The 27,939-nt window shown below is 38.5% G+C and overlaps 1 protein-coding gene across 1 annotated transcript in view; it reads left to right on the top strand.

The window, feature by feature from the left end:
- PTCH1 (patched 1) overlaps positions 1-27,939 on the top strand; it is a 66,514-nt gene that overhangs the window by 13,996 nt on the left and 24,579 nt on the right. Inside the window, exons 3-14 of the mRNA XM_054003843.1 lie at positions 9,077-9,266; positions 10,514-10,583; positions 10,696-10,787; positions 12,204-12,402; positions 13,046-13,167; positions 13,999-14,146; positions 15,114-15,245; positions 15,546-15,701; positions 16,311-16,409; positions 17,679-17,804; positions 25,382-25,500; positions 27,391-27,790. Of these exons, the coding sequence (XP_053859818.1) occupies positions 9,077-9,266; positions 10,514-10,583; positions 10,696-10,787; positions 12,204-12,402; positions 13,046-13,167; positions 13,999-14,146; positions 15,114-15,245; positions 15,546-15,701; positions 16,311-16,409; positions 17,679-17,804; positions 25,382-25,500; positions 27,391-27,790 (1,853 nt within the window). The remainder of the gene's footprint in view (positions 1-9,076; positions 9,267-10,513; positions 10,584-10,695; positions 10,788-12,203; positions 12,403-13,045; positions 13,168-13,998; positions 14,147-15,113; positions 15,246-15,545; positions 15,702-16,310; positions 16,410-17,678; positions 17,805-25,381; positions 25,501-27,390; positions 27,791-27,939) is intronic.

The following is a 27,939-nucleotide window of genomic DNA, read 5'->3' on the forward strand; positions in this document are numbered from 1 at the left end:
GGCGGCCTTTTGTGCGGGGCCCGCGGGGCCGGAGGGTCCCCTTGGGGCAGGGCTGGGGCTGGCGGCAGGGCCGGGTCCTGGCAGGGCTCCTGGTGGGGCCCCGCCGTGTGCCCCCGCGGCGCTGCCGCGTCCCCTCGGCCTCCTCCCGCCCCAGACCTTGGAGCCGCCGCCCAAGGTGCAGAGGGAAGCGCGGACCTCCGCACTGGGCTCCATAGTGAAAAACCACCAGCACGGTCACAGCGGCCCAAAGCAGAAAATAAAAGCCGTGCTGAGGGGTGTGCTTGGCCATTTGTTTGGCTTTTTTTAACCGACCATTCCTGCTTCAGCATAAACCTGGCCATATGGTTGCACGCTCAGTATGTCTGACGGGAATCTCTGAGTGCATCCCGCACAAAGTGAGACGCGCTCTGTCCTGCTCGGTGTGAATGGCGAGCGCCCGATGAAAAATGGGCCCCCTGACAGATGCAGCGCGGCCTTGGGAGCTGGTGGCCAGTAAGAAATATCGAGGTGGGGGAAGCTGTGACAGGCAGCAGGTTCGGTGCTGGGGGGAGTGCTGACCTGACCTGATTGTGTCCAACAGTGAGAGCAGTTCTGCTTCAGTGCAAAGCCATTCAGAAGGAAGCTGCTTAGGCAACAACAGATGGTACAGCAAGCAGCTGGTAGGGAAAACTTGAAAGGAGCTGTACCCTGTGTCATAACATGTTCATTCCTTTCATTTTTCTATGTTAATTTTGCCATCTCCTAAAAGTGCTATTTAGGAAGTGATATCCTCTAAAAGGTTCTGGATGCTGTTTGCCTCTGTTTGCATTGCTGTTTGCTGTTCCTTTAAAAAAGACTGCATTCAAATCTTGTGCTACTCCATGTACAGATGAAATTTGTGCTATCCCAGGAGTACAGATGAAAAGACCTAAAAATGCGGGTTTTAACCACACAGGAAAACAATTACATATTTGAGGAAAGGGCACTGAGAGGTTAAATGAAAAGTTTGGCCTAGAGGAAAGCTGACTGCTGTGGAACAACATAGCAAATTGTTTGCAACATATTACCCAACAGAAGCTCTTATTCAACCTAAAGTAACTTAAAGAAATTATATTCACCTGTTTTGAAATCTTTAGCTTTAGACCTTGAAGTCCTTTACATACCCTTCTCAGCAGAACTCCTCTAGACTCTGCCACTTCTGTGTACAATTGAGGATTTTTGCTTGTTATGAAGTGTGCTTGGCTGTTATCTTAAATTACTGAAGAATAAAAATTCAGCTTGCTCCTCATGGGGTATATACTGTTATGTGACCATAAACTGTTGGGAGAATTGCAGTAATCTGTATTAGCTGCTGAAGGCAGTCTCCTCTATATCTAGGAAAAAGCAGAGTCTAAGACACTTTTGCTACTACTATTCCTTTGCTACTTGAGCCATAAAATTCAGTGGTTGGGCTTCTCCACTGAAAGCTATGGTTTTGTTGGGACGTGAAGGGACCATGTCTTTCGAAGGAAGTATAGTTTGCTCTCCATGCCCATTCATTCCTCAATTTCTTTGTTGGGCTGGTCAACAAGGATGCCCGTTGTGACAGTGCTGTTTTATAATGTGGACACCTGCCCCACAGGAAATGGACTGAGACCACCAACTCATTTCACATAAGTTAGCAAACAGCTGTCAGATGGTAAACAACTTGTGGTCACTATTGTTCCTGGCTGGATTAGGAACAGTGACCCAGAGGTGAACAGCTCATATCCTGTTACCAAGGACATGTGTCGCAGCTCAGTAAGCAGCCACTGCATTTTATGTTTAATTGAAAAGCTTGAATTGTGAGGTACCAGTTTTGTATATTATTGTATGTTTCAAAGCTCATTACCTATTGGTTTTGTTTTTTTTTTTTTTCCCTTAAGTTAGTACTGTTTAATTTGTTCATTTTGGTGTGCTGTTTTTTCCCCTGCACTTTTCCACTCTTTCAACCTAGATGGACACCAAGCAAGAAATCAAAATATCTCTTTTTCTTTAGCAATCTATCTGTTTTACCTAATCAGAAAGAATATTTTTCTGGCTATAGGCAATACAGATGTATACATGTAAAAACTGGAGTTTAGCTGATTTTTAGAAAGAAAAGGTTTTAGTTCCTAAAATTGCAGGGAAAGTTTCCCACTACAAGCGGCGGCAGCTGTTGTTGGGCTGTCTTCCTGAGTATACAGACAGCTTTGTGTCGTTGTCACAGCTCTAAACTTTATCATACTGTGACAGAATGAAAAAGCAACTTTGATGTGTGTTTTTATTTTTGCTATTCATAATTGTGTCAGCGTTAATGAAATTTGTAACAGCAACACTGGAGCCATCCCCAGCATGTGTAAGGAGTAACTTAACTCATATCATATGATGGCTTGAAAGATAAAAAGCAGCCTTTTGAAGCGCTTTGTTGTTGGGCGTTTTTTGTTAGCTTTTTTATTGCATTTGTAGGTTTTTATCTCTGCCTCTTCCCGCCCTGCCCCTGGCCCCCCCACTTTTTTAAAGTAAAAATGAAGAGCCTGGTGTTATCTTTTTCTCAGTGTGATATAAATGGTTGATATGATATTGCTTTTACATCATCCTAAAGTCTTTGGCACTAAAGAGATATTGATACTGATTATATCTTCTCGTTGGGATGCGATGATGTTATAGATGGTGTCCTTTTTTAGGACATAAGTGGGGAGAAAGATAAGAATAGAGTGTCTACCTGTATGTTGGGAAGGGAGCTGGTAGGGTGCAGGCTCTTTTAACCTGGATAGGCACAACAGCTGCTCCATGTGTGCTATACAGATGAAGAAATGTGTATTCAGCGAATGCTGTGCAAGAAAACCTAGACAAACACAGCATGCAATTTCTTACTGCCTGTAGTGCAGTGCTGGCAGAGATCATGCCTAGTTACATGATTAATAACATATTTTTTTATTGAGCTGCTGCACAGTCCAGTGAATGACCATGTAATCTCTTTAAGACACTGACTGTTAACCACTGTGTTCTAGCTCTTGTAAGCTTACCATTTCTCAACAGATTTTTTTGGTAGCTCAGTTTCATTCACTTTCTGTGAAGTCTTTATCTGTGCATTACATTTTTATAATGTAATCCTGATGGATTTATGACAGCCATCCTTAGCATCATTAGATACATCATTAGATGTATCAGTATCTCACAGTAGTTAATATATTCAGAGATCAACCACGTAAACCAATAGCAGTTGTGGCTCTATAAGCAGTTGTTTTAAAAGCTTAAAGAAGTGGACATTCCAACCTGTCCCATTTCTGCTACTGACTAAACTTGGACTTCCAGAAGGTGTTTTGCACTTTCTCCTAGCAAATGGTTTTGCCTGTAAGGCTTAAAGAATGATAATTCTGAAGAAGGTAGTGTCTTCCTTGCTTTTCTGTCAGGATGCTGACTAAAACTGTCTGTGTGCAGAAAAACTATATTCTGTTGCTGACAAAGAGCAGCACCAGACAAGCTCAAACATCCGAGAGAACATGAAGACAGAACTCCCTAGAGAGCAACAGGAAGCTTTAAATCAAAAGACCATAATTTTTTTGTGCCCAGTAAGAGACAGGATAGTCTTCATATCTGCTGTAGAACTTCAACTCTTTTTATCAGTTTCTTTATAGGAGGTTTCAACCCTTTCTGAATAGTATTTGTCTACTGTGTTTTTTTCTCATAAGGTCTATGTTCTTTATCAGTAAAAACGGAGATTGTCACTGGTGCCATTAGCTACTGCTTTCTGCCCTGTGGCATGTGCGACTATTTGTGATTGTGGTACCCAGTTAGGGTAGGGAGGCAGAATTGTGTCTCACTGGCTTATCTGTGCACCACTGTGATGGTTTGAAACTAGCTTCATTGCTTAGTGTTTGAGTAACACCTGTATACACATGTTACAGAGATGCACACAGGAACAGCATTCCATGAGGAAGTGGAGTAGAAGAGAGCCCAAAATGGCAGTCAAAGCTGAGGGAGATGGGCTGTGAAGGGTGTCAGGGAGAGAGGTATGAAGTCCCTTTCTGGTTCCCATCCTGGCAGAGAGAGAGTGCTGAAGGGTGAGAAGGCAAGGTGGAGGCGGGATATCTGTTCTCCATGTAAGTCCAGCGTCTTTCTCTGTACACTGCTGCTTTTTGGTTTGGTTAGTGAAGGCTGAGACCCAGGTAAACACATTGGAATATTATTCAGTCTTTGTATGTGGTCACTGAGTTGTAAGCGGATTTTATCTCCTATACCTCCTGCTGTAGTAATTACAGGTATTGCAAATTGTAGAGGTTCTCTGTCTTGGCTATTGCCATAAAATAAGCACTGCATGGGATACTTATCCATACACCTGATTTATCAAAAAGGTCAGCATCTTTCAAAGAAATAAAACAAAAACATTGTTTGTGTGAGATGTTCATGACTATTAGAGGTATGATTCTTTTGCTTTTAGTTTTCACTGGCACAAGTTTGCTGAATTGATCTAATGCTACACATTTATAGTCCTGAAAAAAATTTAAAAGTTGGTGTTGCTCAAACAAAGCAGAACTGTGTCTGCCCCTCAGGTGCTCAAATGGAAACACTTTGAGGCCCATAGTCTTCAGAGAAGGGAGGTTCTTCAGAAAATTGTGTACCTAAAATTTGGCTGAGAACTTAGGCTCCAAAAATCAGTATGTATTTGTGGGAAACTTGACTTTGGTTTCTCAAAGTCTCCACATAGGTAGGCAAACATTTTTATCCCAAATGTTTGCCTCTCAGGAATGTTCTTTTTTAGAGAGAGCTTGCTCTCTACTAAGCTACTGGTTGCATGGTTGTGCACAAGGTAACTATTGAGTGGTTAATAGAGGTAGTGTTCATGTCCAAGAAAAATAAAGAAACCTCGGGCTATGTGATGCAATTCCAGTAACCTGAAATGAAACATTGTAAGACACTCTGAAAAATAAGCATTTCATGCCTTTAGAGCCACTGGACAGTAAATGAATAAGCAGTGACTTCTGGCTATCACTGATGGCTTGATCTTGCATTGATCTCTAAATGTGACAGAGGCCAAATTTACTCCTCAGGCTACTTGGTATGGAAAGGACTGCAGTGATGGATTCCAGACTTCTTTGTAAACATGTTAATATAATGCCATGTAAATTTTGACTTTGGTTGTGAGAAAGGTGTAGATAAGACCAACATTCTAATAGAATGAGCACATGAGCTGAATGACACAGGAACTTCAAAATGGGTCAGTGGAAGGAAATGTGTCAAAAATTGTGCCAATGAAAACAATCAGTCTTATTCTTACATCATAGAAGGCTACATCAGTGTTATGCACCAGTCTTAGTGCGAATTACCTTGACCAGCTTCTGTTCCAGTTGGTGGGGAGGCTCAGGAGGAGCAGCAGTTTCATGGTATAGGATGCTGATTTGCTCAATGCAGATCTGGAGTGTTCCACCAAACAGCTGAAAGGGAAGCCTGTGGATATCAGAGAGGGTGGTGGGGGAGGAAGAAGACACTTTCCTCTTCTCTGGAAAAAAACAGCTTTTTAACAATAACTAACTCTCAGCAGTAGAGATGCTGTCAGTTACGCTCTTTCATGTTGAGCAATGGCCTTGAAATACGTCCTTGAGAATTAGAAGCAGATACCTTAAAAGTGAAATAATGCCAGGACAGTGGTGTTACTGCTGCTGCTTTTTTTTTTTTTTTTTTTTTTTTTTTTTTTTTTTTTTTTTTTCCTTAAAAAAACAGTTGTAGCTAAATCACACAGCCTGGTATCTCATTTTTGGTAGGCACACACCCATGACACTGCTGGAAGGGTAGTGTACAAGCCACTGTACTGTCTTACCACCAGTCATGAGACTCTGTGTTGACCTGTTACTTAAATCATTTTTGGATTATGGGATTTTTTTGCTACTAACTCAGCCATCTATGTACTTAATCATAATGAATCATGTAATAAAAGACAAGAATGCCATCAAGTGGCTTTTGGTATATCAAAAAAGGACAGTGATATGTGGATTTTTTAATCAGAATATTAAAGTCAGATGATTTTGTCCATCTTTGATATGAAATAGAAGTACGTATGCCATACATAAAATTTCTGTTAGTAACATTTTGAGCGTAAAATGTTGTTATTACCAAGCAGGAGAAAACAGAGTTCATAAAGGAAAACACCAGCATTTTGTTCATTGATCACATTTTCCATTATATTGTTTGTCCTATGGTGTGGAAATACTATCGTGACTATATATATATATATATATATATATATATATATTTTTTTTTTTTTTTTTAATAAGTGTTAGGAATGACTTCCTGCAGAATGTATGAGTCTTGCAGGTAGTATATATATATTTCCAGCACAGTGAGACCAGAGGCTTCAGGTACATTTCCATAATATTTTTAGTCATTTCTCTCCTAAGTTTTTGCACTACTTGTGGATAATCTGGGGAAAAAAAAAGGCAACTTGCTTTTAAAATTATGCCCGTTCAGCTAATTGTGCTGATTGTGTAGGTTGAAGGTATGTGAGTATGGCAGGCTCCAGTGATCTTCGCAAACTTTTAATCAAAATAAATTGAAACATATCTGGTAAAAACTTCCCTTTTTTTGGTTTTTTCCTTCCCTTCTGCTCTCTTTTGCTTCTAATATGTTATGTACATTTATGATTTTTTTGTAACCTGACTGCTACATTGTATAAAATATTTGCAATATTTGGAGTTACTTTTACTGTGTTTGGCTGAAGAAATGTAGATAATGGATCCATCAAAGGAATAGTTAAATGGTGTAATGCCTTAAGAAGAATGCAAAGCAGATCTGCTGCTGGGTTCTGGAATCCGTGCTCAGCTTCTTGGGTGGTTTTGCTACTCCTGGTTGAAATGTTAGAAAGGGAAAAAACAGCTTCTGTTCTGATGACTGACTTGCACGATGCAATTTTGATTAGCTAGATCTGCCTTGTTCAGTGAAGTTAACATGACTTGACAGGACCTTGATTAGGAAGCGATCATCTCTGTTGATAGTAAACAGTTGGTCACTTTCAGTGAAGATGGGAATGACGCCCTTTGTCTTCGATGAAGTATGATTTGTTGGTTCAAGTTCTGGTTAAATTCAAAAGGAAAGTGTGGGTGGAATGGGAGAGAATATAGTACCAGGAGTAGAAGTTTATGGTAGACTCCCCAGTCCTCATAACATTGGGGCTTTATTGTCTTGGCATTGAGAGACAAAATAAGGAGAGAGTCACTTTGTCTTTTGAAGCACTTGCAGTGTAAGGGGTTGTGAAAGAAAGGCCTGGTTACAAGACATACAGATTAGGATAACTCTGCTCCCTCATTTCCCATTTTCCTGTAAGATGAAGTAAAATTCAAATATGAAGGACTACTGATTGGTGGAATACTGTGGAAAGAGAGCAGTAAGCATAAATCTGGAGCTGATGAATGAAAGTATTTTTAGAGTTTAAATCTTGATAAGAATTAGCAATAGCTTTTTGTTACCATGCAAATGCAGTCTCAATGATAGTATGTCCTGTCACTGTAGTAAGAGTGATGTAAAAATGTTCTAAAGAGACTCTAGCTAAAAGGTTGTACTTTGATTTGTTTTGTTTTGCGTACTGTGATCTAGTCTCTGTTCCATAGCATAAAGGAGGTAATCCCACATGTGACAGGCTGAAAAAAAAAATTGGGTGTGTTGTAGAAACACTTATTTCTTCAAAGAATTCTTGAACAAGAAATTAAACAATGCTTCGTGCCAGAATGTCTGTATGGTTTAATTGTTGAGGGTCTCATTCTGACAGCTTTATGCATGCAGGGGCCCAGGTTCTTGCCTGGTGGTCGTTTTAGCCCCAGGGGTGTTATGGGTGGGTTGAGGGCCCAAGTGATTGAAAAAGTATGTCCCTGTTCAGGCTCAGGAATCTCATCTCCCACTCTGCCAACTGGTTATGGATCAGTCTTCTTTTATGTGACCTAGGAAGAAATAAATATATGTATTTAATTTCTGTTCACACTGTTGCAGAACTAAACTTTGGCAGTAATTCAGATCACCAGTGTCAAGCTTACTAGGACTTGATAAAAATGGACTTGAGAAAAATGTAACAAATTAGACCAGATCTGTAGCTTGGATTTACATTCTTGTCGTCCTCATCTGGATGTGGTCTTGATTCAGCTAATAGGCTGAATTAATTGACATTGCCTCCCACATGCATTGGCTAGAGAGACTACAGCAGATGTTATATAAAGTATATGAACTCTAGCTGGCTAGGGTTTTTGTAGAAGGGAAGACAGTTTTCCATTCTTATGCAATGTTTTCTGGCAAGGCAAATTGTGTATAGCTCCCTCTAGAGTCTGTCGACTCTGCAGTCTCCCTCTGCCTCTTTTTTTTTTTTTTCTTTTTCTTTTTCTCTTTTTTCCCCACCATGTTTTAATATGGAGCACACCGTTTGGCTCAAATTTGTTTAGAAACAGATGTTGCACATGAGCAACCTCTAGCACATTAAGCCAGGTACTGGGCCACTGGGGTAAATTAACTGTGGACAGACCTTTCTGCTACACTCAAACTGCATCTCTTTATATGAATTTGATTTTTTTTCTTTTTTTATTTAAGGTTGAAAGAAATACTTCTTCTCACTTACTCTTTCCCCTCTCCTTTTTTTTTTTTTTTTTTTTTTAACCAAAGAGAAATATTTGCTTTTTATCTTTGCCAAATTATTTAGTAGTAGAAGAGTGTAAATTAAAGCCATTATATTGAAATATACTTTTGGAGCAGACTGTATATACAAGTGTAAGAAATTGTAACATAGTATTTCTTCTGGTCTGCCAGGTAAAGTTTTTCCTTTTTATTTCCTCTTATTTAATTTTTACACTTGGGATATCGGTTATAATGTAGAAAAAACAGAAGCTTCAGTTTATGCATCAATCTTTCAGTACAGTAGCAGTAAAGGTACTGTAATGAGGAATGTGGGTTTTTTTTCAGAGATACTCAAAGTTGTTCTTAGTTTTAGAGTTACACAGTGATCAGTTTGAGAAAGAATAGGTCCTGCACACAGTCAGGGTTTTCTGACTAGAGTGTGTTCATCAAGAGAATGCAGAGTAAGCAGGTACTGGCTAATACAAAGTCCTTAATATTTATCCATCAGTTGGTGGACGAGTGAGTCAGGAGTTAAATTACACACGGCAGAAGATTGGAGAAGAGGCCATGTTCAACCCCCAGCTCATGATCCAGACTCCACAGGAAGATGGTGCTAATGTACTAACAACAGAAGCACTCCGACAGCACCTTGAGTCTGCGCTCCAGGCCAGCAGAGTACATGTCTATATGTACAACAGGTGAGGGGAAAATCAAAGGTTTTCTTGATCATATGTAGTACCTGAAAAATAGACACATGCTTCCCTCAATGTGTTTTTAAATGGTTAGCATTTCTGTGTCTTTAAATGGTTAGCTGTGATAAATTGGCATTTAACAAGATGGGGCAATTGGTGTTACATGAGACATGCTACAGCTTGCAGCATTTCTTTAGGTAAAGGAATGATGTCTGTGGTCTTAAATGTCGAACCTTATGGATAGGATTCCTAACATTGAAAATCCTTCCATATTAGAGTTGAATTCACTTGCTAATATCATAATGAGGTACATAATGGCTGTGAACAGTGGCAGAGGCTGCTGTTCTTCCAACAGTTTGTCTGTAAAGGGAAATGCCAGCAGGTGTAATAAGAGCTGTTCAATAACATAGACAACAGACTGTGCCTTAAAGAGTGTCTGTGGCCCCATACTGATGGTTGGCAGTTGTGTGTTATCCAACAGAAAAATAATAATGGTGCACCTCAGGACCTCAGAAAGGTACCAGCACAGGGCTAGGATGTCTCCCTGAAAAATGGTTCTGCTGGGGTTACTACTTACACGGTGATGTGCCTAGGAGTGCTGCCTGTGAGGCACAAAGCTCCCTGTCTTTCAGCAGATCTTTTCAGCACACCCAGATGGTTCTTCCATGAGCTACTGCTAAGGCTCCAATTATCTGTTATGCAGCTCCTGCCCTAAGTCATTGGAAGCCATGGTAGTGGAAGTTGTAATACAGCTGAAATAGGAAGGCAGGAATCTTAATGGTTTATTTTCTTCTGCATGTCTTGGTCCGCTGACTATATTTGAGTCCTCTGAGCTTTTCTCTTACTGGCATCACTAAGCAGTCTCATATAAATGAGACTGACTTAAGTCACAAGCAGTCTCATATAAATGAGACTGACAAAAATACAAGATGTATTTTTGTCCCATTAACATGTGTTGACTAGGCTGTATGTACAAAAGCACCTCCCTTATTTTGAATGAGTTTTACAGAGAATATGGCAACAACTGCAACAACTGAAATAATGAAAGTTGTTGGGTTTTTTTTGGTTTTTTTTTTTTTTTTTTTGTGAGGTCTAGTATATCTGTTTTTAATAACATTTGCCTTACTCAATGATTTGCTGCTTGAGGCCAGTGTGTGTTTATGAGTCATAGTTTTAAATGTCTCTTACATTTTCAAAATTACTTTGCAGTAATTGTGCAAAAAGAAAATATTTGTCCTTCATATTTCTTATAGACAGTGGAAATTGGAACATTTGTGTTACAAATCAGGAGAACTCATCACAGAAGCAGGTTACATGGACCAGGTATGTGTAGCAGGCATTTAATTGCAAGATATGTGTATTTTCATGATTCAGCTTGTGCTGCATTGATTATATTCTCATGTGACTGTGTTTTTCCTTTTTCTGATTTTGACAGATCATAGAATATCTTTATCCTTGCTTAATTATCACTCCTTTGGACTGCTTCTGGGAGGGAGCAAAGCTACAGTCAGGAACTGCCTACCTATTGTAAGGACGTTTTTTCGTAACTTTCTGGTCTGAATGTTGAAAATTGTATAACTGTGTACACTGTTTCAGTTTAATTTCCATTGTTTATTCAGATTCTGATTTAACAGGAAAAATAAAATATGAAGTGTAGTGTATCTGAATAGAAAATACACATGGATTTCTTTTTCATTTAACACAAGGTTTACCTGTTTCTATGAGATTATTTGTAAACCTCAATTTAAATCCTCTTTTATTTTTCCTGTGCTGCTAGCATGCAAATTAAAATGTAAATTCTGAGTTGGAGTTTTAAGAATTTTATGCTTTGCTTTTTTTATCCCAGCAAAGTTGTTTCTGGTGGATTTTTTTCCCCCCATAAAATACAAAAACATTGGTTGTCTGGGAATTTTAGACCTAAGAAAATGTCTTGGGTTAATTCCCAAGTCTTCCTGAGGAATAAAGAACAAATCCTTTGCTTGAGAGGCCATTAAAGAAACCATATAGTATCTTTTATGGGTGGTTTCTCGCAGTTTACGAGTGTGGTATTAGATGCCCTGAATTCTTTAAAGAGTTAATTGTTAATCTGTGCAGGCATTTTCTGTTAATTATGCAAGAGTTAGCATTTGAGTTATTGTTTCTGTCCTGGTTTGCATGTCTCTGCAAAAGCAATTTGCAATGGCCATCTCCTAACCTTTAGTGTACAGTTTTAGATGGGGAAATAAGGGGGTTTGTGTTTTCTGGTTGGAAGATTCAGAATAATGACTTAAGCCTGGTTAAGCAGATACAGTGTGGTTTGAACCACAGAATAAGGCAGTCAAAAGCCTTTCTGGTCTGTCAACATCACAAATTCAGTAGTGGGGGGTGGGAGATGTGACAGTGATAGTGGTGACAGCCATGGTAGCAGGAAGGCTTGATGGTTGATAGTCAAGCTGCCAGGGCATTTGAAGGAGCACAGTATTGTTACAAATAAACAAAGATCAGTTATATTGATTGATTACATTTGCAAGATGATTATTAGACTAGCAAGAAGTAATCTGATACTATGAGAAAGGCTTTCTTTCCTCAGCCCACTCTCTTCTGTCCCTCTCCCCTCCCCCCTAATTCTTTGAAGCAGCAGTTGGCTGCTTTTTTGTTATTTAGGTTCTTGATAATTTGTTTTGCTTTGTTTGTAAGTGAAAGTATTTTTAACCAGTTTTACAAGATAGCTTTGTAAGAACCAAGTATTTTCGTTCAAATTACAGCTGGGTTTCAAGAAAAGTACATAAACAAATCTAATGAAAGCAAGCCTTACATTTTATGAAACAGCCTTACCAGAAAAGGTTTTATCTTGTAGCAGAAAATAACTCAGTTATTTGTTCAAACATGAATTTTAAAGTATGTTTATTTCAGAACTTCTTTTGTCTTTTTTCTATGTGTCCTTTCTCCTGGTTGCTCTTGCAGAGGGAAGCCTCCTTTGCAGTGGATCAACTTTGACCCCTTAGAATTCTTGGAAGAGTTAAAGAAAATAAACTACCAAGTGGAGAGCTGGGAAGAAATGCTGAATAAAGCGGAGGTTGGTCATGGTTATATGGATCGACCCTGCCTGAATCCTGCTGATCCCGATTGCCCAATCACAGCTCCCAATAAAAATTCCACCAAAGTAAGTTTGCTTGTCCTTGTGCATGTCTTTTCAAGGGAGGGTGGGGGGTGGGGAAGGTTGGGGGGGAAGGTCAAACAGAATAGAAGAAAGTACCATTTTCTTCCAAGCAGTATATAGCTTGTATTCTTGCATGATGTCATTTTTCTGTTCCTGTTACCTGCTGTTAGCTCACAGTCATGGATTTTGCCTCGTTGTGTGATGCAATGCTTAATCCTGTGCATTTAGAGTGAAAGTACGGTTGTCAGCTGCTGCTGTGGCACTGCAGTAATGTGGCATTTCAGCAAACTGGTGCCTCAGACAGACAATAGCCACTGCTGGAACACAGCTGCTGCTGCACCCCCATGCCATGCAGAAAAGCCTTTCCTCAAGTAGCACCAGTTTTGTTGATTTTTGTGATGAATTTGAACTCACAAACCTTGAATTTATATATCCCTTTATCAGCTACATTAGACTTTGGAGAAATTGCCACCTGGTCAACAAGCACCTGGGTGATTTCTTAGCTTGATTTGTTGAATGCCTTTCTTCTAGTAGACTACCCAGATGGTCTTTAACATCCATGATTCTAGTTCACTGGGTGCTGAATTAAGGTACAAATTTATGAAGTTATGAAACCTATTAACTGCTTCTTTATAACTTTTTCTAGCCTCTTGATGTAGCCCTTGTTTTGAGTGGTGGATGCTATGGACTATCAAGAAAATACATGCATTGGCAGGAGGAGCTGATTATAGGTGGTACAGTCAAGAACAGTTCTGGTAAACTTGTCAGGTAAAAAATATTTAAAGAAAATGTCAGTTTTAATTTGTTAGGGTTAATTTTTTGGGATACAGTAGGAGGATGATGCAAACTCTATTGCCCTTCACATGTATTATAAATTTCACTTCAGGGTGACACGTCTCAAGAGAGCAGAATTAAAAGAATGCTTTGGCTGTTGTTTAAACATAAGGTGGTGTCATCATTTCCTGCTTCTCATCTCAGAATGATGGTGTATGTCAGTCAGAAAGAAGGCTTTATACTGGCAGCTTTGTTGTTTAAATGTATGTATAAAGCATTGAACAGTGTGTAAAGCACTGAACACCTTTGATCACATTTTAAAATATGTTCAAAGGAAAAAGGAAGGAAAATAATGTGAGTAATGTACTCACTCACTTGACTTCTCTCAGAATTCCAAAATATCCATGGAATGTTTTATTCAGAGTCAATACAGAGAATAGTCTGTATGTCTACATGTCCCTGTATTGTTAATACAGCTTTGAGTAGGAAACAAATTCAAACTCTTTGTTTTAGACTTCTGAACGAAGACATAGAACACTGGACTTTAGTGGGGGAATAAAACTGTGTAATTTACTGTTCTGAAAAATGCAGGCCATACTAAAGAAAATGAAGCATAATTTTTTTCAGAGAACTTTAAACCTTTTTAGCATTCACACAATGCTAAATAATAAGTCTCTCAAGAACGAGCCAAGTAAGGCACTTCTATTGAAAAAGAAAATGGTTCCTTCTCTTATTAATTAATGGTTCCTTCTTCTTATTAACTAATAAAAGCTTCTGAAATTCTGTTTATGCCTATTTGTCCTCTCTCTTCTCTCCATGTCACAGTGCCCAGGCTTTGCAAACCATGTTTCAGTTAATGACCCCTAAGCAAATGTATGAGCATTTCAAGGGGTATGAATATGTTTCACATATCAACTGGAACGAGGACAAGGCAGCAGCAATTCTGGAAGCCTGGCAGAGGATGTATGTTGAGGTAAAATTGAAAATAACTTTGATACTATACTATAAAGTCCTACTAAGATCCACTGCCTACTTTTTACAATATTTCCCTAAGGAATATGCTTAAACAAGAACTGAGTCATTGCCTCCGTGTTTTTAAGAGGTCTTTTGGTGGTTTGTTGGTTGTTTTTTTGTTTTGTTTTGTTTTGTTTTTTTGGTTTTTTTTGGGGGGGGGTTTTGTGGGTTTTTTTTGTTGTGGTTTTTTTTTTTTTTTTTGGTTGGTTTGGTTTGGTTTGGTTTGGTTTTTCATTTTTTGGGGGTGGTGGTGGTGTTGTTGTTTGGGTTTGTTTTTTTTTTTTCCCAGTAAAAAGCTGCTCGGTTATTCCTATATGAGAAGCCATGAAAGTTTTACTTTTTGCTGCCTGGGACAATTTTGTTTAGCTGGGCCTGAGAAGAAACCAACGAGCTAGCTGGAATTTAAAAGCTTTTGGTTGGCATGATTATTCTAAAGGTGTCTGGAAAACATTAGCCACCCATAGGCTGCTCCCTCAGCAGCAGCCCAGGTGAGGAGGCTGTGTGAAAATGCCTGCCCTCTGTGTCCCAAACCCTGCCCTCCACTGCGCTCTTTCTGACCTCTGCAAATGGCCAGGCAGTGAGGGACAAAGAGATGGCTGGCCTGTGTTAAATGCAAAACTGGTACTGCATTGTGGAATTACAGGAAGGGGTTCAAGTTAAGTGTTTGCAATGAGCTGGGCTTTCCTGGGTGCAAATTCTGTCTCATAATCAGCAGCTTACCAGAAAAAAATCAGGAAACACATCAGTGTTGTATCACATCAATGTAATGTCTGTGTAGAGCATGGGCTTTAGCAGGAACATTAAGGCAAAAAGATTTGATTTCAGATGTGTGCTGTAGAAGATGGTAATGACTTCTTTTGACTAAATGACTAAAATAAAAGGAAAAAAATCTTTATTCACACAAAGTTTTATTTTTCTTTTCACAGGTTGTTCATCAAAGTGTTGCACAAAACTCTACTCAGAAGGTGCTTTCCTTTACTACGACCACCCTGGATGACATCTTGAAGTCATTTTCTGATGTCAGTGCTATCCGAGTAGCTAGTGGCTACTTACTAATGGTAATAAAATAAACCTATTTAATTTTCCTTAGTAGTAGAGCAAGGCTTAAAAATATACTTTATTGTTACCAGTTTGTAGTCCAGAGTATTTTACAAATATTTAAAATAAAATGTATAGTTTGTGAACTTTGCCTCAGGCTTCTCACCTGTTCCACTTTGTAACCTCTGTGACATGTCTATTCGGATTAAAAATTGTGTAAGGATCTGTGGGTGGGTGGGGAGAGACAGCTGATAGAGCGGGATCCATTCTAATATTTCATTTTTTTCCCCCAAATTCCCCTCCCTGCCTCTTTTCCTTAGCTTGCCTATGCCTGTTTAACGATGCTGCGGTGGGACTGTGCCAAGTCTCAAGGTGCTGTGGGGCTGGCAGGAGTCTTGTTGGTTGCACTCTCTGTGGCTGCAGGATTGGGCCTGTGCTCGTTGATTGGAATTTCCTTTAATGCTGCCACAACTCAGGTATTTAGAAGACACAAGTCTGCTGTTAAATTGCAAGTACTCTGTTAAGGAATGAACACAAGTGAATCTTTGAGAAAAAAAGTACTGAAGAAATATTTTGGCTCTAGATTTTTACTTGTGCTATTTTCCAATTTCATAGCTTATGCTGTGATAAATTAAATTATCATGCTGACAAGTGATAGTGAAGAAAAAACAGGTATTATGTAATCTGTATAATTCTTGTTTGTTTTTTCTGTGTCCCAATACAAGTGGAGGCATCCTAAGTACCTAAGGAGCTGCAGATTTGTTTTTACATCTGAATATACCAGGATGTTCAAGTTCTGAAAATATTTGGAATGTAACTTGAATTATTATCAGATATTTGTCTATCCAAAACTTGAATTACTTCTGGTGAGAATTTGTACCTGTTAATAGTATATTTTAAATTCCTCAGCTATATTCCAGGATAAAAGTTAATACCTTTATTGCATCCTTTCCATTTTCATTTTACCTTTGGATTTGTGTAGAGTGCAATGTAAAAGTTGCTATAATTAGCCATTTAATGGCTAGCTGCATGACAGATCATAACACAATCTATTTGGGTTTTCTTTTGTTTTGTTTCTTCCCAAGGTTTTGCCTTTTCTTGCTCTTGGAGTTGGTGTAGATGATGTTTTCCTTCTGGCACATGCATTTAGTGAAACAGGACAGAATAAGAGAATTCCATTTGAGGTAATGACAAAATGGAGATTTGCGGGAAAATAAAACAAAAAGTTTCATATAGGAAACTCATATCCAGAATTAATCAGTGGAGTTGTTTTTTTTTTTAATAGCTTTTCCTAGGGTCTAGTTATTCTTATTTCTGTCAAAATAGGAAATTACAGCAATACACGTGGTCCTAGGACATTTTTGAATGTTCACATTCTTGTTTCCTTTTTTTTTGTAATGTCTTAGGTTTATTTTCTCTTGAAATTTAATTTATAAGCTGTTACATAAGACATGATCCCATAATCCAAATTCTGCCAAAAATTTCAGTGAAAGTTAATGCAAATTTAGGAACAAACTCAAATAGGTGTCTTGACAATGAGATGATAAATTTTTTTTAATAAAAGAACTCACGAGAGATAAGGGGGAAAGAAAGGGAAGACAGAGGGAAGACCTTTACTTTTTTTTAATGGCCCTAAAATTGAGTTATTTTCTGTATTTTTCTCTTGATTTTACTTTCTGAAGTTTATAATTGACCATGACATTTCAAAGCATAACACACAACTGATAGGAAGCCTAAGGTGTCATCACTTTTATGATCCTTAACTTTTATTAATATTTGTAGTCTCAGTCCAAATTTTCACATCCAAAGTACATCCCATTTAAAACCAGTGTATATTTGCTGATTTTGTTTTCTATGAACAGTCTTCCATGTGCTCTTTCCAGCTGGTTTTGTATGCAGGCAGTACAACCTCACTCTATAATCTCTGCCTGATTCATAATAGCCTGTTGGGTTAGGAAAGGGTCATGTGTTTATCTTGATTTCTTGGTGGGTTTTGTGTGTGGTCCCTAGACTTGGTGGAGTTCTTTTTGTTTGTTTAGTTGCATATTTTTCAAGACGTGTGGCTATGTTGTGCCTCTATGCTTTTAATACATGCTTATTTTGTCTGAAAAAATGAGAACACCAAGTGATTCCACTGGTAAAAATTAAATCCTTCTCAACTGCAGATGTATTTGATATTTTTGTCAGTACCCATTTAGTTTTGTGTTCTGAAGCTAGAATCAACTCTAGTCATGTTTTCTGCCCTTGCAAAACTTGAGTGCTTCATCTATGTTCCTAGTGAACAGTAAACTTAGTATATAGTTTTCTCACATACTCTCAAATGCAAATTTATATTCAGAATTTAATTGTAATGATTTTTCACTGCTACTGTGTTATATCTGTAGGATGACCCCTTCATTTGCAGGACATCATCTTATTCACTTGACTTTTAAGATGCATCCTTTGTTTTGCAGGACAGAACAGGAGAATGTCTGAAGCGAACAGGAGCAAGTGTAGCCCTTACATCTATCAGCAATGTTACTGCTTTCTTTATGGCTGCCTTAATTCCTATTCCAGCTTTAAGAGCATTTTCACTCCAAGTAAGTTTATATCCTGTTTTGTTAGCTCTGATGCGCTGTGGAAATGCATTGATGGTACTTGTTAGTGCTGGCACTGAAGCCTGGTTTTGGTGCTGCTGCAGTTCACTGAGCCAGAACCTCACTGCAGCAGCGCCACAGACCTGGGCAGCAGCAACTGCTGTCTGCCCTCCATTCTCCTGCTTCCTCTTCTCATGCACAGAGTCTCTCACATCCTGCTAACAGGTGAAAGAATACTCTGTCCCACCACAGCTGAGTTGAACGCGAAACCCAAGCTATATGTAACTAAGAAGAAAAAAGTTCCCAGATGAATTTGTGTTCTAAAGTCAATAGGAGTAGGCTGCAGTGTAGTGTGTACTGTAATGTTCCTCAGCAGCAATTTAATCCTTTCATTCATATTTGTCCAGTTTACTGCTCTTATATGAGTGCAATGACAGCAGTCCATATGAATTTGTAATTTTAATAATTACTGTAGCACTTTTTACTGCCTTACTCCCAGTAATTTTAGCAAACTTGGAGAAAACTTAATAATTATGTGTTCCGGATGGGTACAAAGAAAACGTGAATTTTATGTGCTGAACCATCATTGCTCTCCCTTTCTCTGTCTTCTTGTATTTGTTTGTGATAACATACCTTCAGAAATATGAAATATTTATGATATTGGAAAAGGATTTCTTCTAAAAGTGAAGACTGAAGAAAGATTTGGAAGTTTCTCCCCTGACACAAGCAATAGAGCACCATACTATTTCAGTAGTTATTTTTCTTCTTCTCTGGCCTGGTTCTTCATTCATTTTTATTCTCATTGAGCCTTTGGCTACCCAGAGGAAGCAGGGTTGCAATTTTTCCTAATACATATGGCAATTATTGCTGTTCTCAGAGATTTAAGTATGCCTGCATTAAACTGTAAAATGGTAAACTGTTTGTGATTGAAGTTATGTTACTGAAAATACAGAATATGAAAAATACAAAAGCTAAAACCTGAGGCACTAATAATTTGTTTACATTTCCTTCTCAATAGGCAATTTGATAGAGAATAATAGAGAATGTAAAGGCCTCATTGGTTTTCTTTATCGTTTAGCAGATGCTTGTGGCAACTAAACCTAGATGTTTAGTCTTGAATGGTTAGTAGTGTTTAGCTCTGCTGATTTGCCAAAACCTAGATGTCTCTTCTTACATTTCATATGATAGTTTGAATAGTATGAATTGTTTTATTTTATAGAATTACAGAATAGCTTGAGTCATAGCAGGCCTTTTGAAGGCCCAACCCTGTTCCTTACACCCTGAGTAGGGACATCTTTAACTAGACTTCTCTGGCAACTTGTTCCAGTGTTTCCCTACCCAAATTTTAAAAAACACTTCTTTTTTATATCTAATTGAAATCTACCCTCTTTCAGTGTAAAGTCATTCCCCTTGTTTTGTCACTACATACCCATGTGAAAAGCCCCTCTCCAGCCTCCTTGTAGGGCCCCTTTAGGTACTGGGAGGCTGCTGAAAGGTTCCTCCAGAAACTTCTCTTCTTCAGGCTGAGCAATCCAAATTCTCTCTGCCTTTTATCAGAGGACAGGTATTCAATCCATCTAATCACCTCTGTGACCCTTCTCTGGACTCCAACAGGTCCATGTCCTCCCTGTGCTGGGACCCCAGAGCTGGATGCAGGGTTCCAGGTGGGCTCTCACCAGAGCAGAGCAGAGGGGCAGAATCCCCTCCCTCCCCTGCTGCCCACCCTGCTTTGGATGCAGCTCAGGACATGTTTGGCTTTCTGGGCTGGGAGTGCCCATGGCTGGGTCATTCCAGCCTCTCACTCACCAGCACCCCCAAGTCCTTCTGGGCAGGGCTGCTCTCCATCTGTTCATCCCCCAGCCTGTGCTGGTACTGGGATATCAGGTACAAGTGCAGATGCAGCACCATGTACTTGGCTTTGCTGAACCTCATGAGGTTTGCATGGTCAAGACTAAGCTTGATATGTGAAATACTTTTGGTAGTATATCACTTCTTCCACTGGAAGAAGTTATTTATGCCTCCTAAGTCTGTGTCCCAGTTTCAAATATTTGACAGGTACCTTCAGCAGCTAACAGGATACTGGAGGTCATCAGACTGTAGTACCTGCTTTACAGAACTTACATCAGCCTAAATGCATTTCATAAAGAAGTATTCAACACAAATTGGCCATTTTGCTGTAATCCCACTGCTGAGCTGTTGAGTGTGAGCCACCAATATTAATTCTCTCTTACCTGATCAGATTTTGCTCATTTTTTTTTTTCTTGTTTTCACTCTTCAACATCAGAATGGAACAGGTTGTCTTTGGAACATATGTGGAGACAATAGCTGTAATTGGTACAATAATCAGTTAACTTACATATGCCTATCCTAAAGTAATTTATTTTTGCCTACTGCCATGCTACAGACTGAGTCACTGAAAGAATAAAACAAAGTCTGCATAGCAAAATGACAAACAAACAGTTTCCAGTGAGATTTCACCATACTGTATTATTGTATGAACATGTTGATATTATTCAGAATAAAAACATCAAAGTCTTTTATAAGGTAGTGATTAATATGGACGTTATGTGTAGGAACCCACATGAGTGTCCAGAAATTAGGGTTTGAATTGCTTAAACTTTTCTCACTTGGTAATTTGTCTTTGATGGAACACAGTAGCCCTGTATACATATATAAGAGGTGAAACGTGCAAAGAAGGAGCAGTGGGAGATTTAGATTCATTGATGTCAGAGCTACATATATGACTGATACACTTATTAGTTAGCAACCACTAAAATGAAATCCTTTGTTGTTAGGAAGGAATATTTATTAGTTGCTTTGCCTAGCTTCACCAGGTAAAATTGAAATCAGGTGATACTTTGATCTCAGTACTTGGAATCAGAGAACCATGGCAGTTTTGGTGGGTGGTCTGTATTTATGGATGGATTTCTTAATTTACAGTCTCCTTCCTCTCTCTCTCTTTCTTACTCAGACTTGTTTAAACAAGAAGTCCTTGCTGTCTCTGATGGTTTCCTAGGAAAACTTAAAAAGCAATAAAATACTGCTGCATTTACTTTTCACAGATGCTTCCATCTTCTCATCTAGATAATGAATTTTTAACAGAGGGGCTTGAAAAAGAAGGATTGTTCTTGACCTTGTTTTGCTCTTCATTCACTTTTCTTAAGACATTACAAGGTAATTGTCAACCTTTCCATAATTTTGAGGCCCAGTATTGGTAAAATAACCTGGCTGCTGAGGGAGAATAAATAATTCCCTGCATCTGCAAGATAAACTTCTAGTTAGAAACTCATGTATGGCACATCAGTGCCTTCTTCTATCTCAGCTTCTGTCATATTCTGCCAGCAAAATTGCAGTTCATTGATACCTCTGTGTTGGTTATTTACTTTATGGAACTCGAACACTTCAAGTTTGATGCTGTGTTAAGAGTCTGCTAGGGTTAGCTCTTTCCAAAACTTAAAAAGTGTAATTTTGTTCTTTTGAAAGTGAGATCTTTGAAGTTCCTCGTTCTAATGTTTTTTTTATTTTTAATCTTATTAGCCCCTTATTTAAGCAGTTTTAGGGTTTTGAGATTGCTGAATATGACCTAAATACTTAGTCATAAGAATCATCTCTAAGAATGCTCAAGACTCTAAAGGAGTAGGTCCTGAATTTTCAGACACGTTTTGTTTCTTAAAATAGTGGTGAAGGAATAGGTTATTGGAGAAATCCACTGAAAGTTTTGAAGCTTACAATAGGAAATTTTATCATTATGTGAAGCTTAAATCATTATGTGTCTTAAACGTAGCCCTTTGTTTTGAGTATAAGTGAAGGAAGTCATGGCTGAGTCTAACTACCTCTGGGCTGAATTATTTTCTAAGACAGACTGTTCAGAGACTGTCACACAGTAAATTCTGCCCAGGAAAGATAAGGTAAAAAAAATTATCAACCTCTTCTTTCTTATATCAGAAATATCCTTCCCTAACAGCAGAGGAATGGTGTGGATCCACTAATGAGCAGAGGTGGAACTTTTCCCAGTAAGTGTTAGAAATAACATTTTCCCTTACCACAAGAATGACAAGGTTTTTTTTTCCTAAATGTGGAAGTCCATTACCAGGTGGCAGTGGTGGGTTTCTGGAGGGAAAGAATGTATGCTTTTAAGCGCATTCCATTATCTCACTCTGCTGAAGTGGTTCATCCCCCACCTTTATCCACACCATTACCTTTCCTTGCCCCTGACACGAGAATTTAACAAGCAAAATTAAAGCCTGAGGGGAAAGGGGGCAGAGGATGAGGATCTGAGTCTGTACCATGTCAGGAGGGAGTTGCAGATAGAGAGCAGTAGGGTGGAAGTTTTCCTGACAGACCTCCTCATCTGTTCATCACCTCTGGCTATACAGCACACCCGGTCTCCTTGGGTGGGCTGCCAGGAATGGCACATAGCAGCACATACTTCAGCGGGGCCCCAGCACATACCTACCATCCTGGCTCCCTGCTCCCTTGCTGCCTCCAACACAGACTGCCATTCTTCTGTCTCCGTTAACAGTTGCAGCAGCAATAATATTTTTAGGCTATGCATTATGAAAAGATGCAAAAACCGTAGCGTGTTTCTCAGGAAGTGACCAACACATTTTTTTCTGATTAATGGAATTTTTTTACTGCTCTCTGATCTCATTTCACTGAATGCCTTCATTTTACAGCCTTGAGTAGGTCCCATTTTATTCCTTCTGGACTAAACTTACTTTTGTTGATTTCCCAAGGAAAAGGTCTGAGGCCTTTTTCTTTCCCATTTGGCCATTGGTCTTCAAAGGTGTGAGAGAAGATGCCCTGTTCTCAGAAGTCCTAAGCATGCTTTCAGCCTGGGTGCTGCCTGTACTCAAGAAGCTCTGCTGCCACAGTTCCTTGTTGCTTTTACAGATTGTGGCTGTTGTCACAATCTCAGTTCTCGTACTTTCCCATTCCTCAGCACTGTATGTATGAATGGCATTGGGAGGGCAGCAGTGGCAGATGCATCGGGTCAGGGACTGAATCACTCCTCAGTAATTCGTCCTTTCCTCTCCTTATCAAGTCAGAGGGTGGGATTTTTTTGATGGGACAATGTATTAGAATTCATACAAGAACTTATTTAGTTGTGAAAGCTGAGAACTGTTAATCCTTGTAATGCTGAGTTAAGGTGGGTGAGATAGAGTATGCAATATATAGGAAGTGCACTATTAAGCTCTAGGAATCTATTTAAATTAAAATCAGAATAGAGATTGCTTTGAAATATTTTACTTGCAGGGTGGTTAGTACCTCAACACTAGAATGGCACAGTGGAAAATCTAGTTGTTCTAAAAAGAGATGTAAGTAGGCAGATTTACTGCACGTTGTTGGATTAGTTTTGATGCTTCCTAAAAAAATCAAATGTCAATATAACTAACTTTAATGGCATCTCTACCACACAGTTAAGTATTAGTTTTCAGATCTAGTAATATTGGCGATTCAAGGATGTTGGAGTCTAGAGAGGGAACTGATATGGCATGAAGTATTTGCAGTTTATAGAGAAGAAACAGAGGTCTTCTATTAGTTTTTCAGCCATGCTGAGAGGAGTAAGAATGATTGAGTCAGACCTCAGCTATTTTTTCCAAATCTCAGTAAATCTTAGCTGATCCTTGATACAAGATCTTGGTTAGGCACAACTAATTATTCATGCTATATGGGTGATTCAACCTTTTCTTGGTTTAGCACCAGCAAAGAAAGCAGTTGTAAAAATGAGGTCCAACAAACACCTTTCTTTCAACAGCATCCATTTATTTTTCTGACAGATTGAATTAATTCTAGAGCAGATCAAAAGCAAATCACTTAATTTTAAAGTTTTGGCTATGACCTTGCATACCTTTCTGTGTGAATGTTCATAAATCATTAAATAATCATTGGATCTTTTCTGGGAAAGATGACTAAATACTAATTTGGCTTCAAGTACCAGGTAAATTCTGTTTCAGTAACCATGTCTAAAGATAACCAGCAGTATTAAAATCTTACTTCAAGCAGGCTGGACACCAGGAAAGAGAAACAGCAATAAAACCAACTTTTGTATGCAGTATATTTCTGATTGAAATTACTAGAAAATATTTACATAAGTAGTTGATTCTGTCATTTTAAGAACAGTAAAAACAATAACTAAGCTTTTTATTATATTCTGGCAATTTCAAAACTGTAAAAAACTTTCAGGATGTTATTACTTTGATTTTCACAGATAAATTTAAGCAATTTATGTAATTTAATTGAAAAGCAACTCAAGAATTTTTAAAACATGAATTTTGGATATCACATTTCTTGTACTGCCAGTTTTGAGGTCTGATCTCTCAAGATCCAAAAGAAACCTTTTTTTTTTTTTTTTTTAATAAATACATCACTTTTATATTGGGTCTTTTTTGTAGCCCAACTTTTGTTCTTCTTTAAGACTGTATTAACCTAAGTGCTCATTATTTCAGAAGTTACAGGTGGAGGCACTTGATAGTTTATATATAGATAGCTTGACATGAAACTGGGCTAATATTGGGATGGCTATTGCTTACCAAATGGGTAAAACATAAGGCTTTCAAAAGGTTTTTTCTTTTCATTGGTTGGTGGCTGAACAATTTTTTCCCCAGTGTTTCTCCTGTTCTTACAACTGTCTTCCAGTTCCCAGTGCCCAGCTTTCCCTTTGTGATGGGTAGGGCTCCTAACAACTCTGCATTACAAATAAATGCTATCAATAATAATGATAGATGCTGCACCACATATGTTTATGGAAATTCTCTGGGAATCTCTGTGTGGGAAAGGGTTTAGAGTATGGTCTGAAAGGGGGTGGGCGGGGAGGTTGTTTTTTTCATTATGTGATACTTGCTTTACAAATTAAATCAAGTATTCTTGTTCCAATTTAAGACTCATTTTGGAAGACTGGCTCATAAATCAAGCTCTGTTAAACACAGGCATATTAGTACATATATTTGCTGTGTGGTGTTGGTTTAATTTTGATTCCACTTTAAAGATAATCCCTGATATACTCAAAATATTGCTCTTTCTTGGCTAAACTTTTAAGTAAGACTATCAAGTGCACAGTATTTCACTAAAGTGATCTTTTTTTTTTTTAATTTACTGAGATCTTATTTTCTGATTTAATAATGTGCTTTAATATTATTGTGATACTTAAATTGCTTCAGATCCCATAAATGTAAAACCTTCAGTTCTAGTTTCAGGTTTGCTGCCATTTTATTTTGCCTTGAGACTCTAAATATGTCAGAATTTTATGTAAAAATATGATTACTGAGTCAACAGACTGTTCTTCCTCTTTAAAAATAATGACCACATATCCAGGCACAGATGTATTATATTAATACAAGATTGAGTATTAAATTAATTCACCACAATAGTCCTACCATAATGAAATGGTAGGACTACCACAGGTCCTACCATAATGAATGTAAATATATATCTCTTAGTTTGCTCAGGCAAAAGCTTGAAAGCATCAGATGGGTTGCAATGATAAATGGGGATGAGAATTGAAAGGTATTTTTATGCTTCATAAAGCTGATGCCATATATGAAGTTTAGCAACATTACTTATCCTATGATTGTCTCTAGGCAGCAGTTGTGGTGGTGTTCAATTTTGCTATGGTTCTGCTGATTTTCCCTGCTATCCTGAGCATGGACCTTTATCGTCGGGAAGACAGGAGACTGGACATATTTTGCTGTTTTACAAGGTGAGAGTGAGCAGCAGCTCTGTCCTTTCTGTGGTCACCAATCAGTGCATCCATTCCTTGTCAGGAGTGGGAGTTCTTCATTAAAGTGGGGCCAGTGTATTATTGTTACTGCTTCATTGCTAGTGATTGGCTTACGTTTGCAACCTTGCTTTTTACCTGCCTGAAAGGAAAAGCTGAAATACATCTGTCTCCCTCTCTTCCCCCACACTTTTCCCTTAATTCCTACATTTGTTCATTTTGACTGTTGGAGAACAACTTTCTGAAAGCAGATGAAAGATCCACTATTTAGGACTATCTTGAGGTATTTTTAGAAGGTTATGACTTAGTGCAAGGTGTCCAGTGCCAGCACTGACTAATCTTGGAAAGCTGTACATAACTCAGGATACTGAGAAGCCTGACTTACACTAAATCATTATGTATTAATTTTTATGCTTTTATGCCTTTAAACCTAAATAAAAAAACAGTGGAATGACTTCCCCTCTAGGTGAGTTTTTCATAGCACTATAAGGAATAATCACTACCACTACAGGATAATGTTTGATAAAGTGTCCTTTGTGGCTGCAGTAGGAATACAGAATGGTAATACTGCCATTCTAAAGTGTGTACAAACATACTCTCACAGATAGCAAACTTGGAACCTATAGTGGGGGTTAGGAGTCTGCTGTTGTCAGTGGAACCACTGCTTGGAAATGAAACATCTTTTCTACCTTAGTTTTTGCTTTTGACTGCAGTTAAGAGGATGAGGTACATTTCTACACGTGTACTCCTACTGTCATAACCAAGATGTGGAGAATCTGCATTGGGACATTTTAGCCTTTTACACGCATCCAGGAGCTGATAGTTTGATATTTAATGTCAAAGGAAGAAAACATTTGTTTCTGAAGGAATGGTTAAAACAGGAAGTAGATCCCAAGCTATTTCTTATTAATAGTTTCAGAGAACAGCTGAATGTATTAGAGTATTGGAACCCTGATTCTCAGGAATTCAGAGCACTCAGACCTTCCATTTATTCCCTCATCTAAAGCTGCACCAAATGTGCATCGGAATTCAGCCCCTTTGCATGTGAAGAAATGCAGTTAGTGAGAGCTTGCTTTGATTAGGTAGGCAACATTCTGAATTCCTGTTGTTTTTGTAGGATTTGTGCACTTGGTGAAAAATATCTGATACTGTTTAGTATCGTCCATTTATCATTTCTCATTTACAGGATTAGGCTTGTCTCTGATAATTATATTTTTTATATAAACTAGGTAACTGTTAGGGTCTTGCATAGACTAAAATAAAGGGAATACTTTAATTACGTTTGTGATTTTGTCTCTTCATATGACCCACCCTTCCTAGGAATGAATCCTTTCATTAATACTTTAGTGTTTTCCTGATTTATAAAATATTCAGTCAGTATATGGCAAATCATTTCAACCTGCCTCCCAAAAGTCTGAGATCTTATCCAGAAGGCCCAAATATTATTTAACAGTTACTTCATTTGTTCTAAACACAAGAACTATGTCATGCATTTCCCTCTTCATCTAAATATCTTAATTCTCAGCATGGGTACAGAGATGCAAACTCACAGACTTACTGTGCATTTAGACTGCGTACAACTATCTGATGAACATGTGTGTACATGTCAATGTCTTCAGACAGATGCTGTTTCCTTCTTCCTTGAGGACAAGAAATTAGCACGTATTCTCAGGGGCCTACACTATGAACCATGTCCGAGAGATGTTTCCTTAACGCACAGAATGAAATTAACATCTAATCGTTACATGTAATTGGTATAAACCATCCAAAAGAAGTAGAAGCAATCTCAGATGAAAGCATGTTATCCTATCTAGCCTGGTTAAAATAAGGATCTGTCTAAATGTGATCAGATGGTTTTTTCTTCTCTTACAGCCCGTGTGTCACTAGAGTGATTCAGGTTGAGCCTCAAGCATATGTGGAAAATGACAATACTTGCTACAGTCCTCCACCCCCATACAGCAGCCACAGTTTTGCACACGAAACTCAGATTACAATGCAGTCCACAGTGCAGCTGCGCACAGAATATGATCCTCACACGCAGGTGTACTACACCACAGCAGAGCCTCGCTCAGAAATATCTGTGCAGCCAGTGACGGTGACACAAGATAACCTGAGCTGCCAGAGTCCAGAAAGCACAAGCTCGACGAGGGATTTACTTTCCCAATTCTCAGACTCCAGTATACATTGCCTTGAGCAACCCTGTACAAAGTGGACACTTTCATCTTTTGCAGAAAAGCATTATGCTCCATTTCTCCTAAAACCAAAAGCTAAGGTAATTGGGGAACTATCTACCTGGTTTTGAAAATTAGACTTCTGCCTTGCTCAGTTATAAAACTATCCTGGCAGTGGTATTAAATATAAGGAATAAATACAATTCTTGTGAAATAACAATTTTTAATAATTTCACAGCTGATTTCTTAT

Source organism: Vidua macroura, chromosome Z (assembly GCF_024509145.1).
Source record: "Vidua macroura isolate BioBank_ID:100142 chromosome Z, ASM2450914v1, whole genome shotgun sequence".
NCBI classification, from domain to species: domain Eukaryota; kingdom Metazoa; phylum Chordata; class Aves; order Passeriformes; family Viduidae; genus Vidua; species Vidua macroura.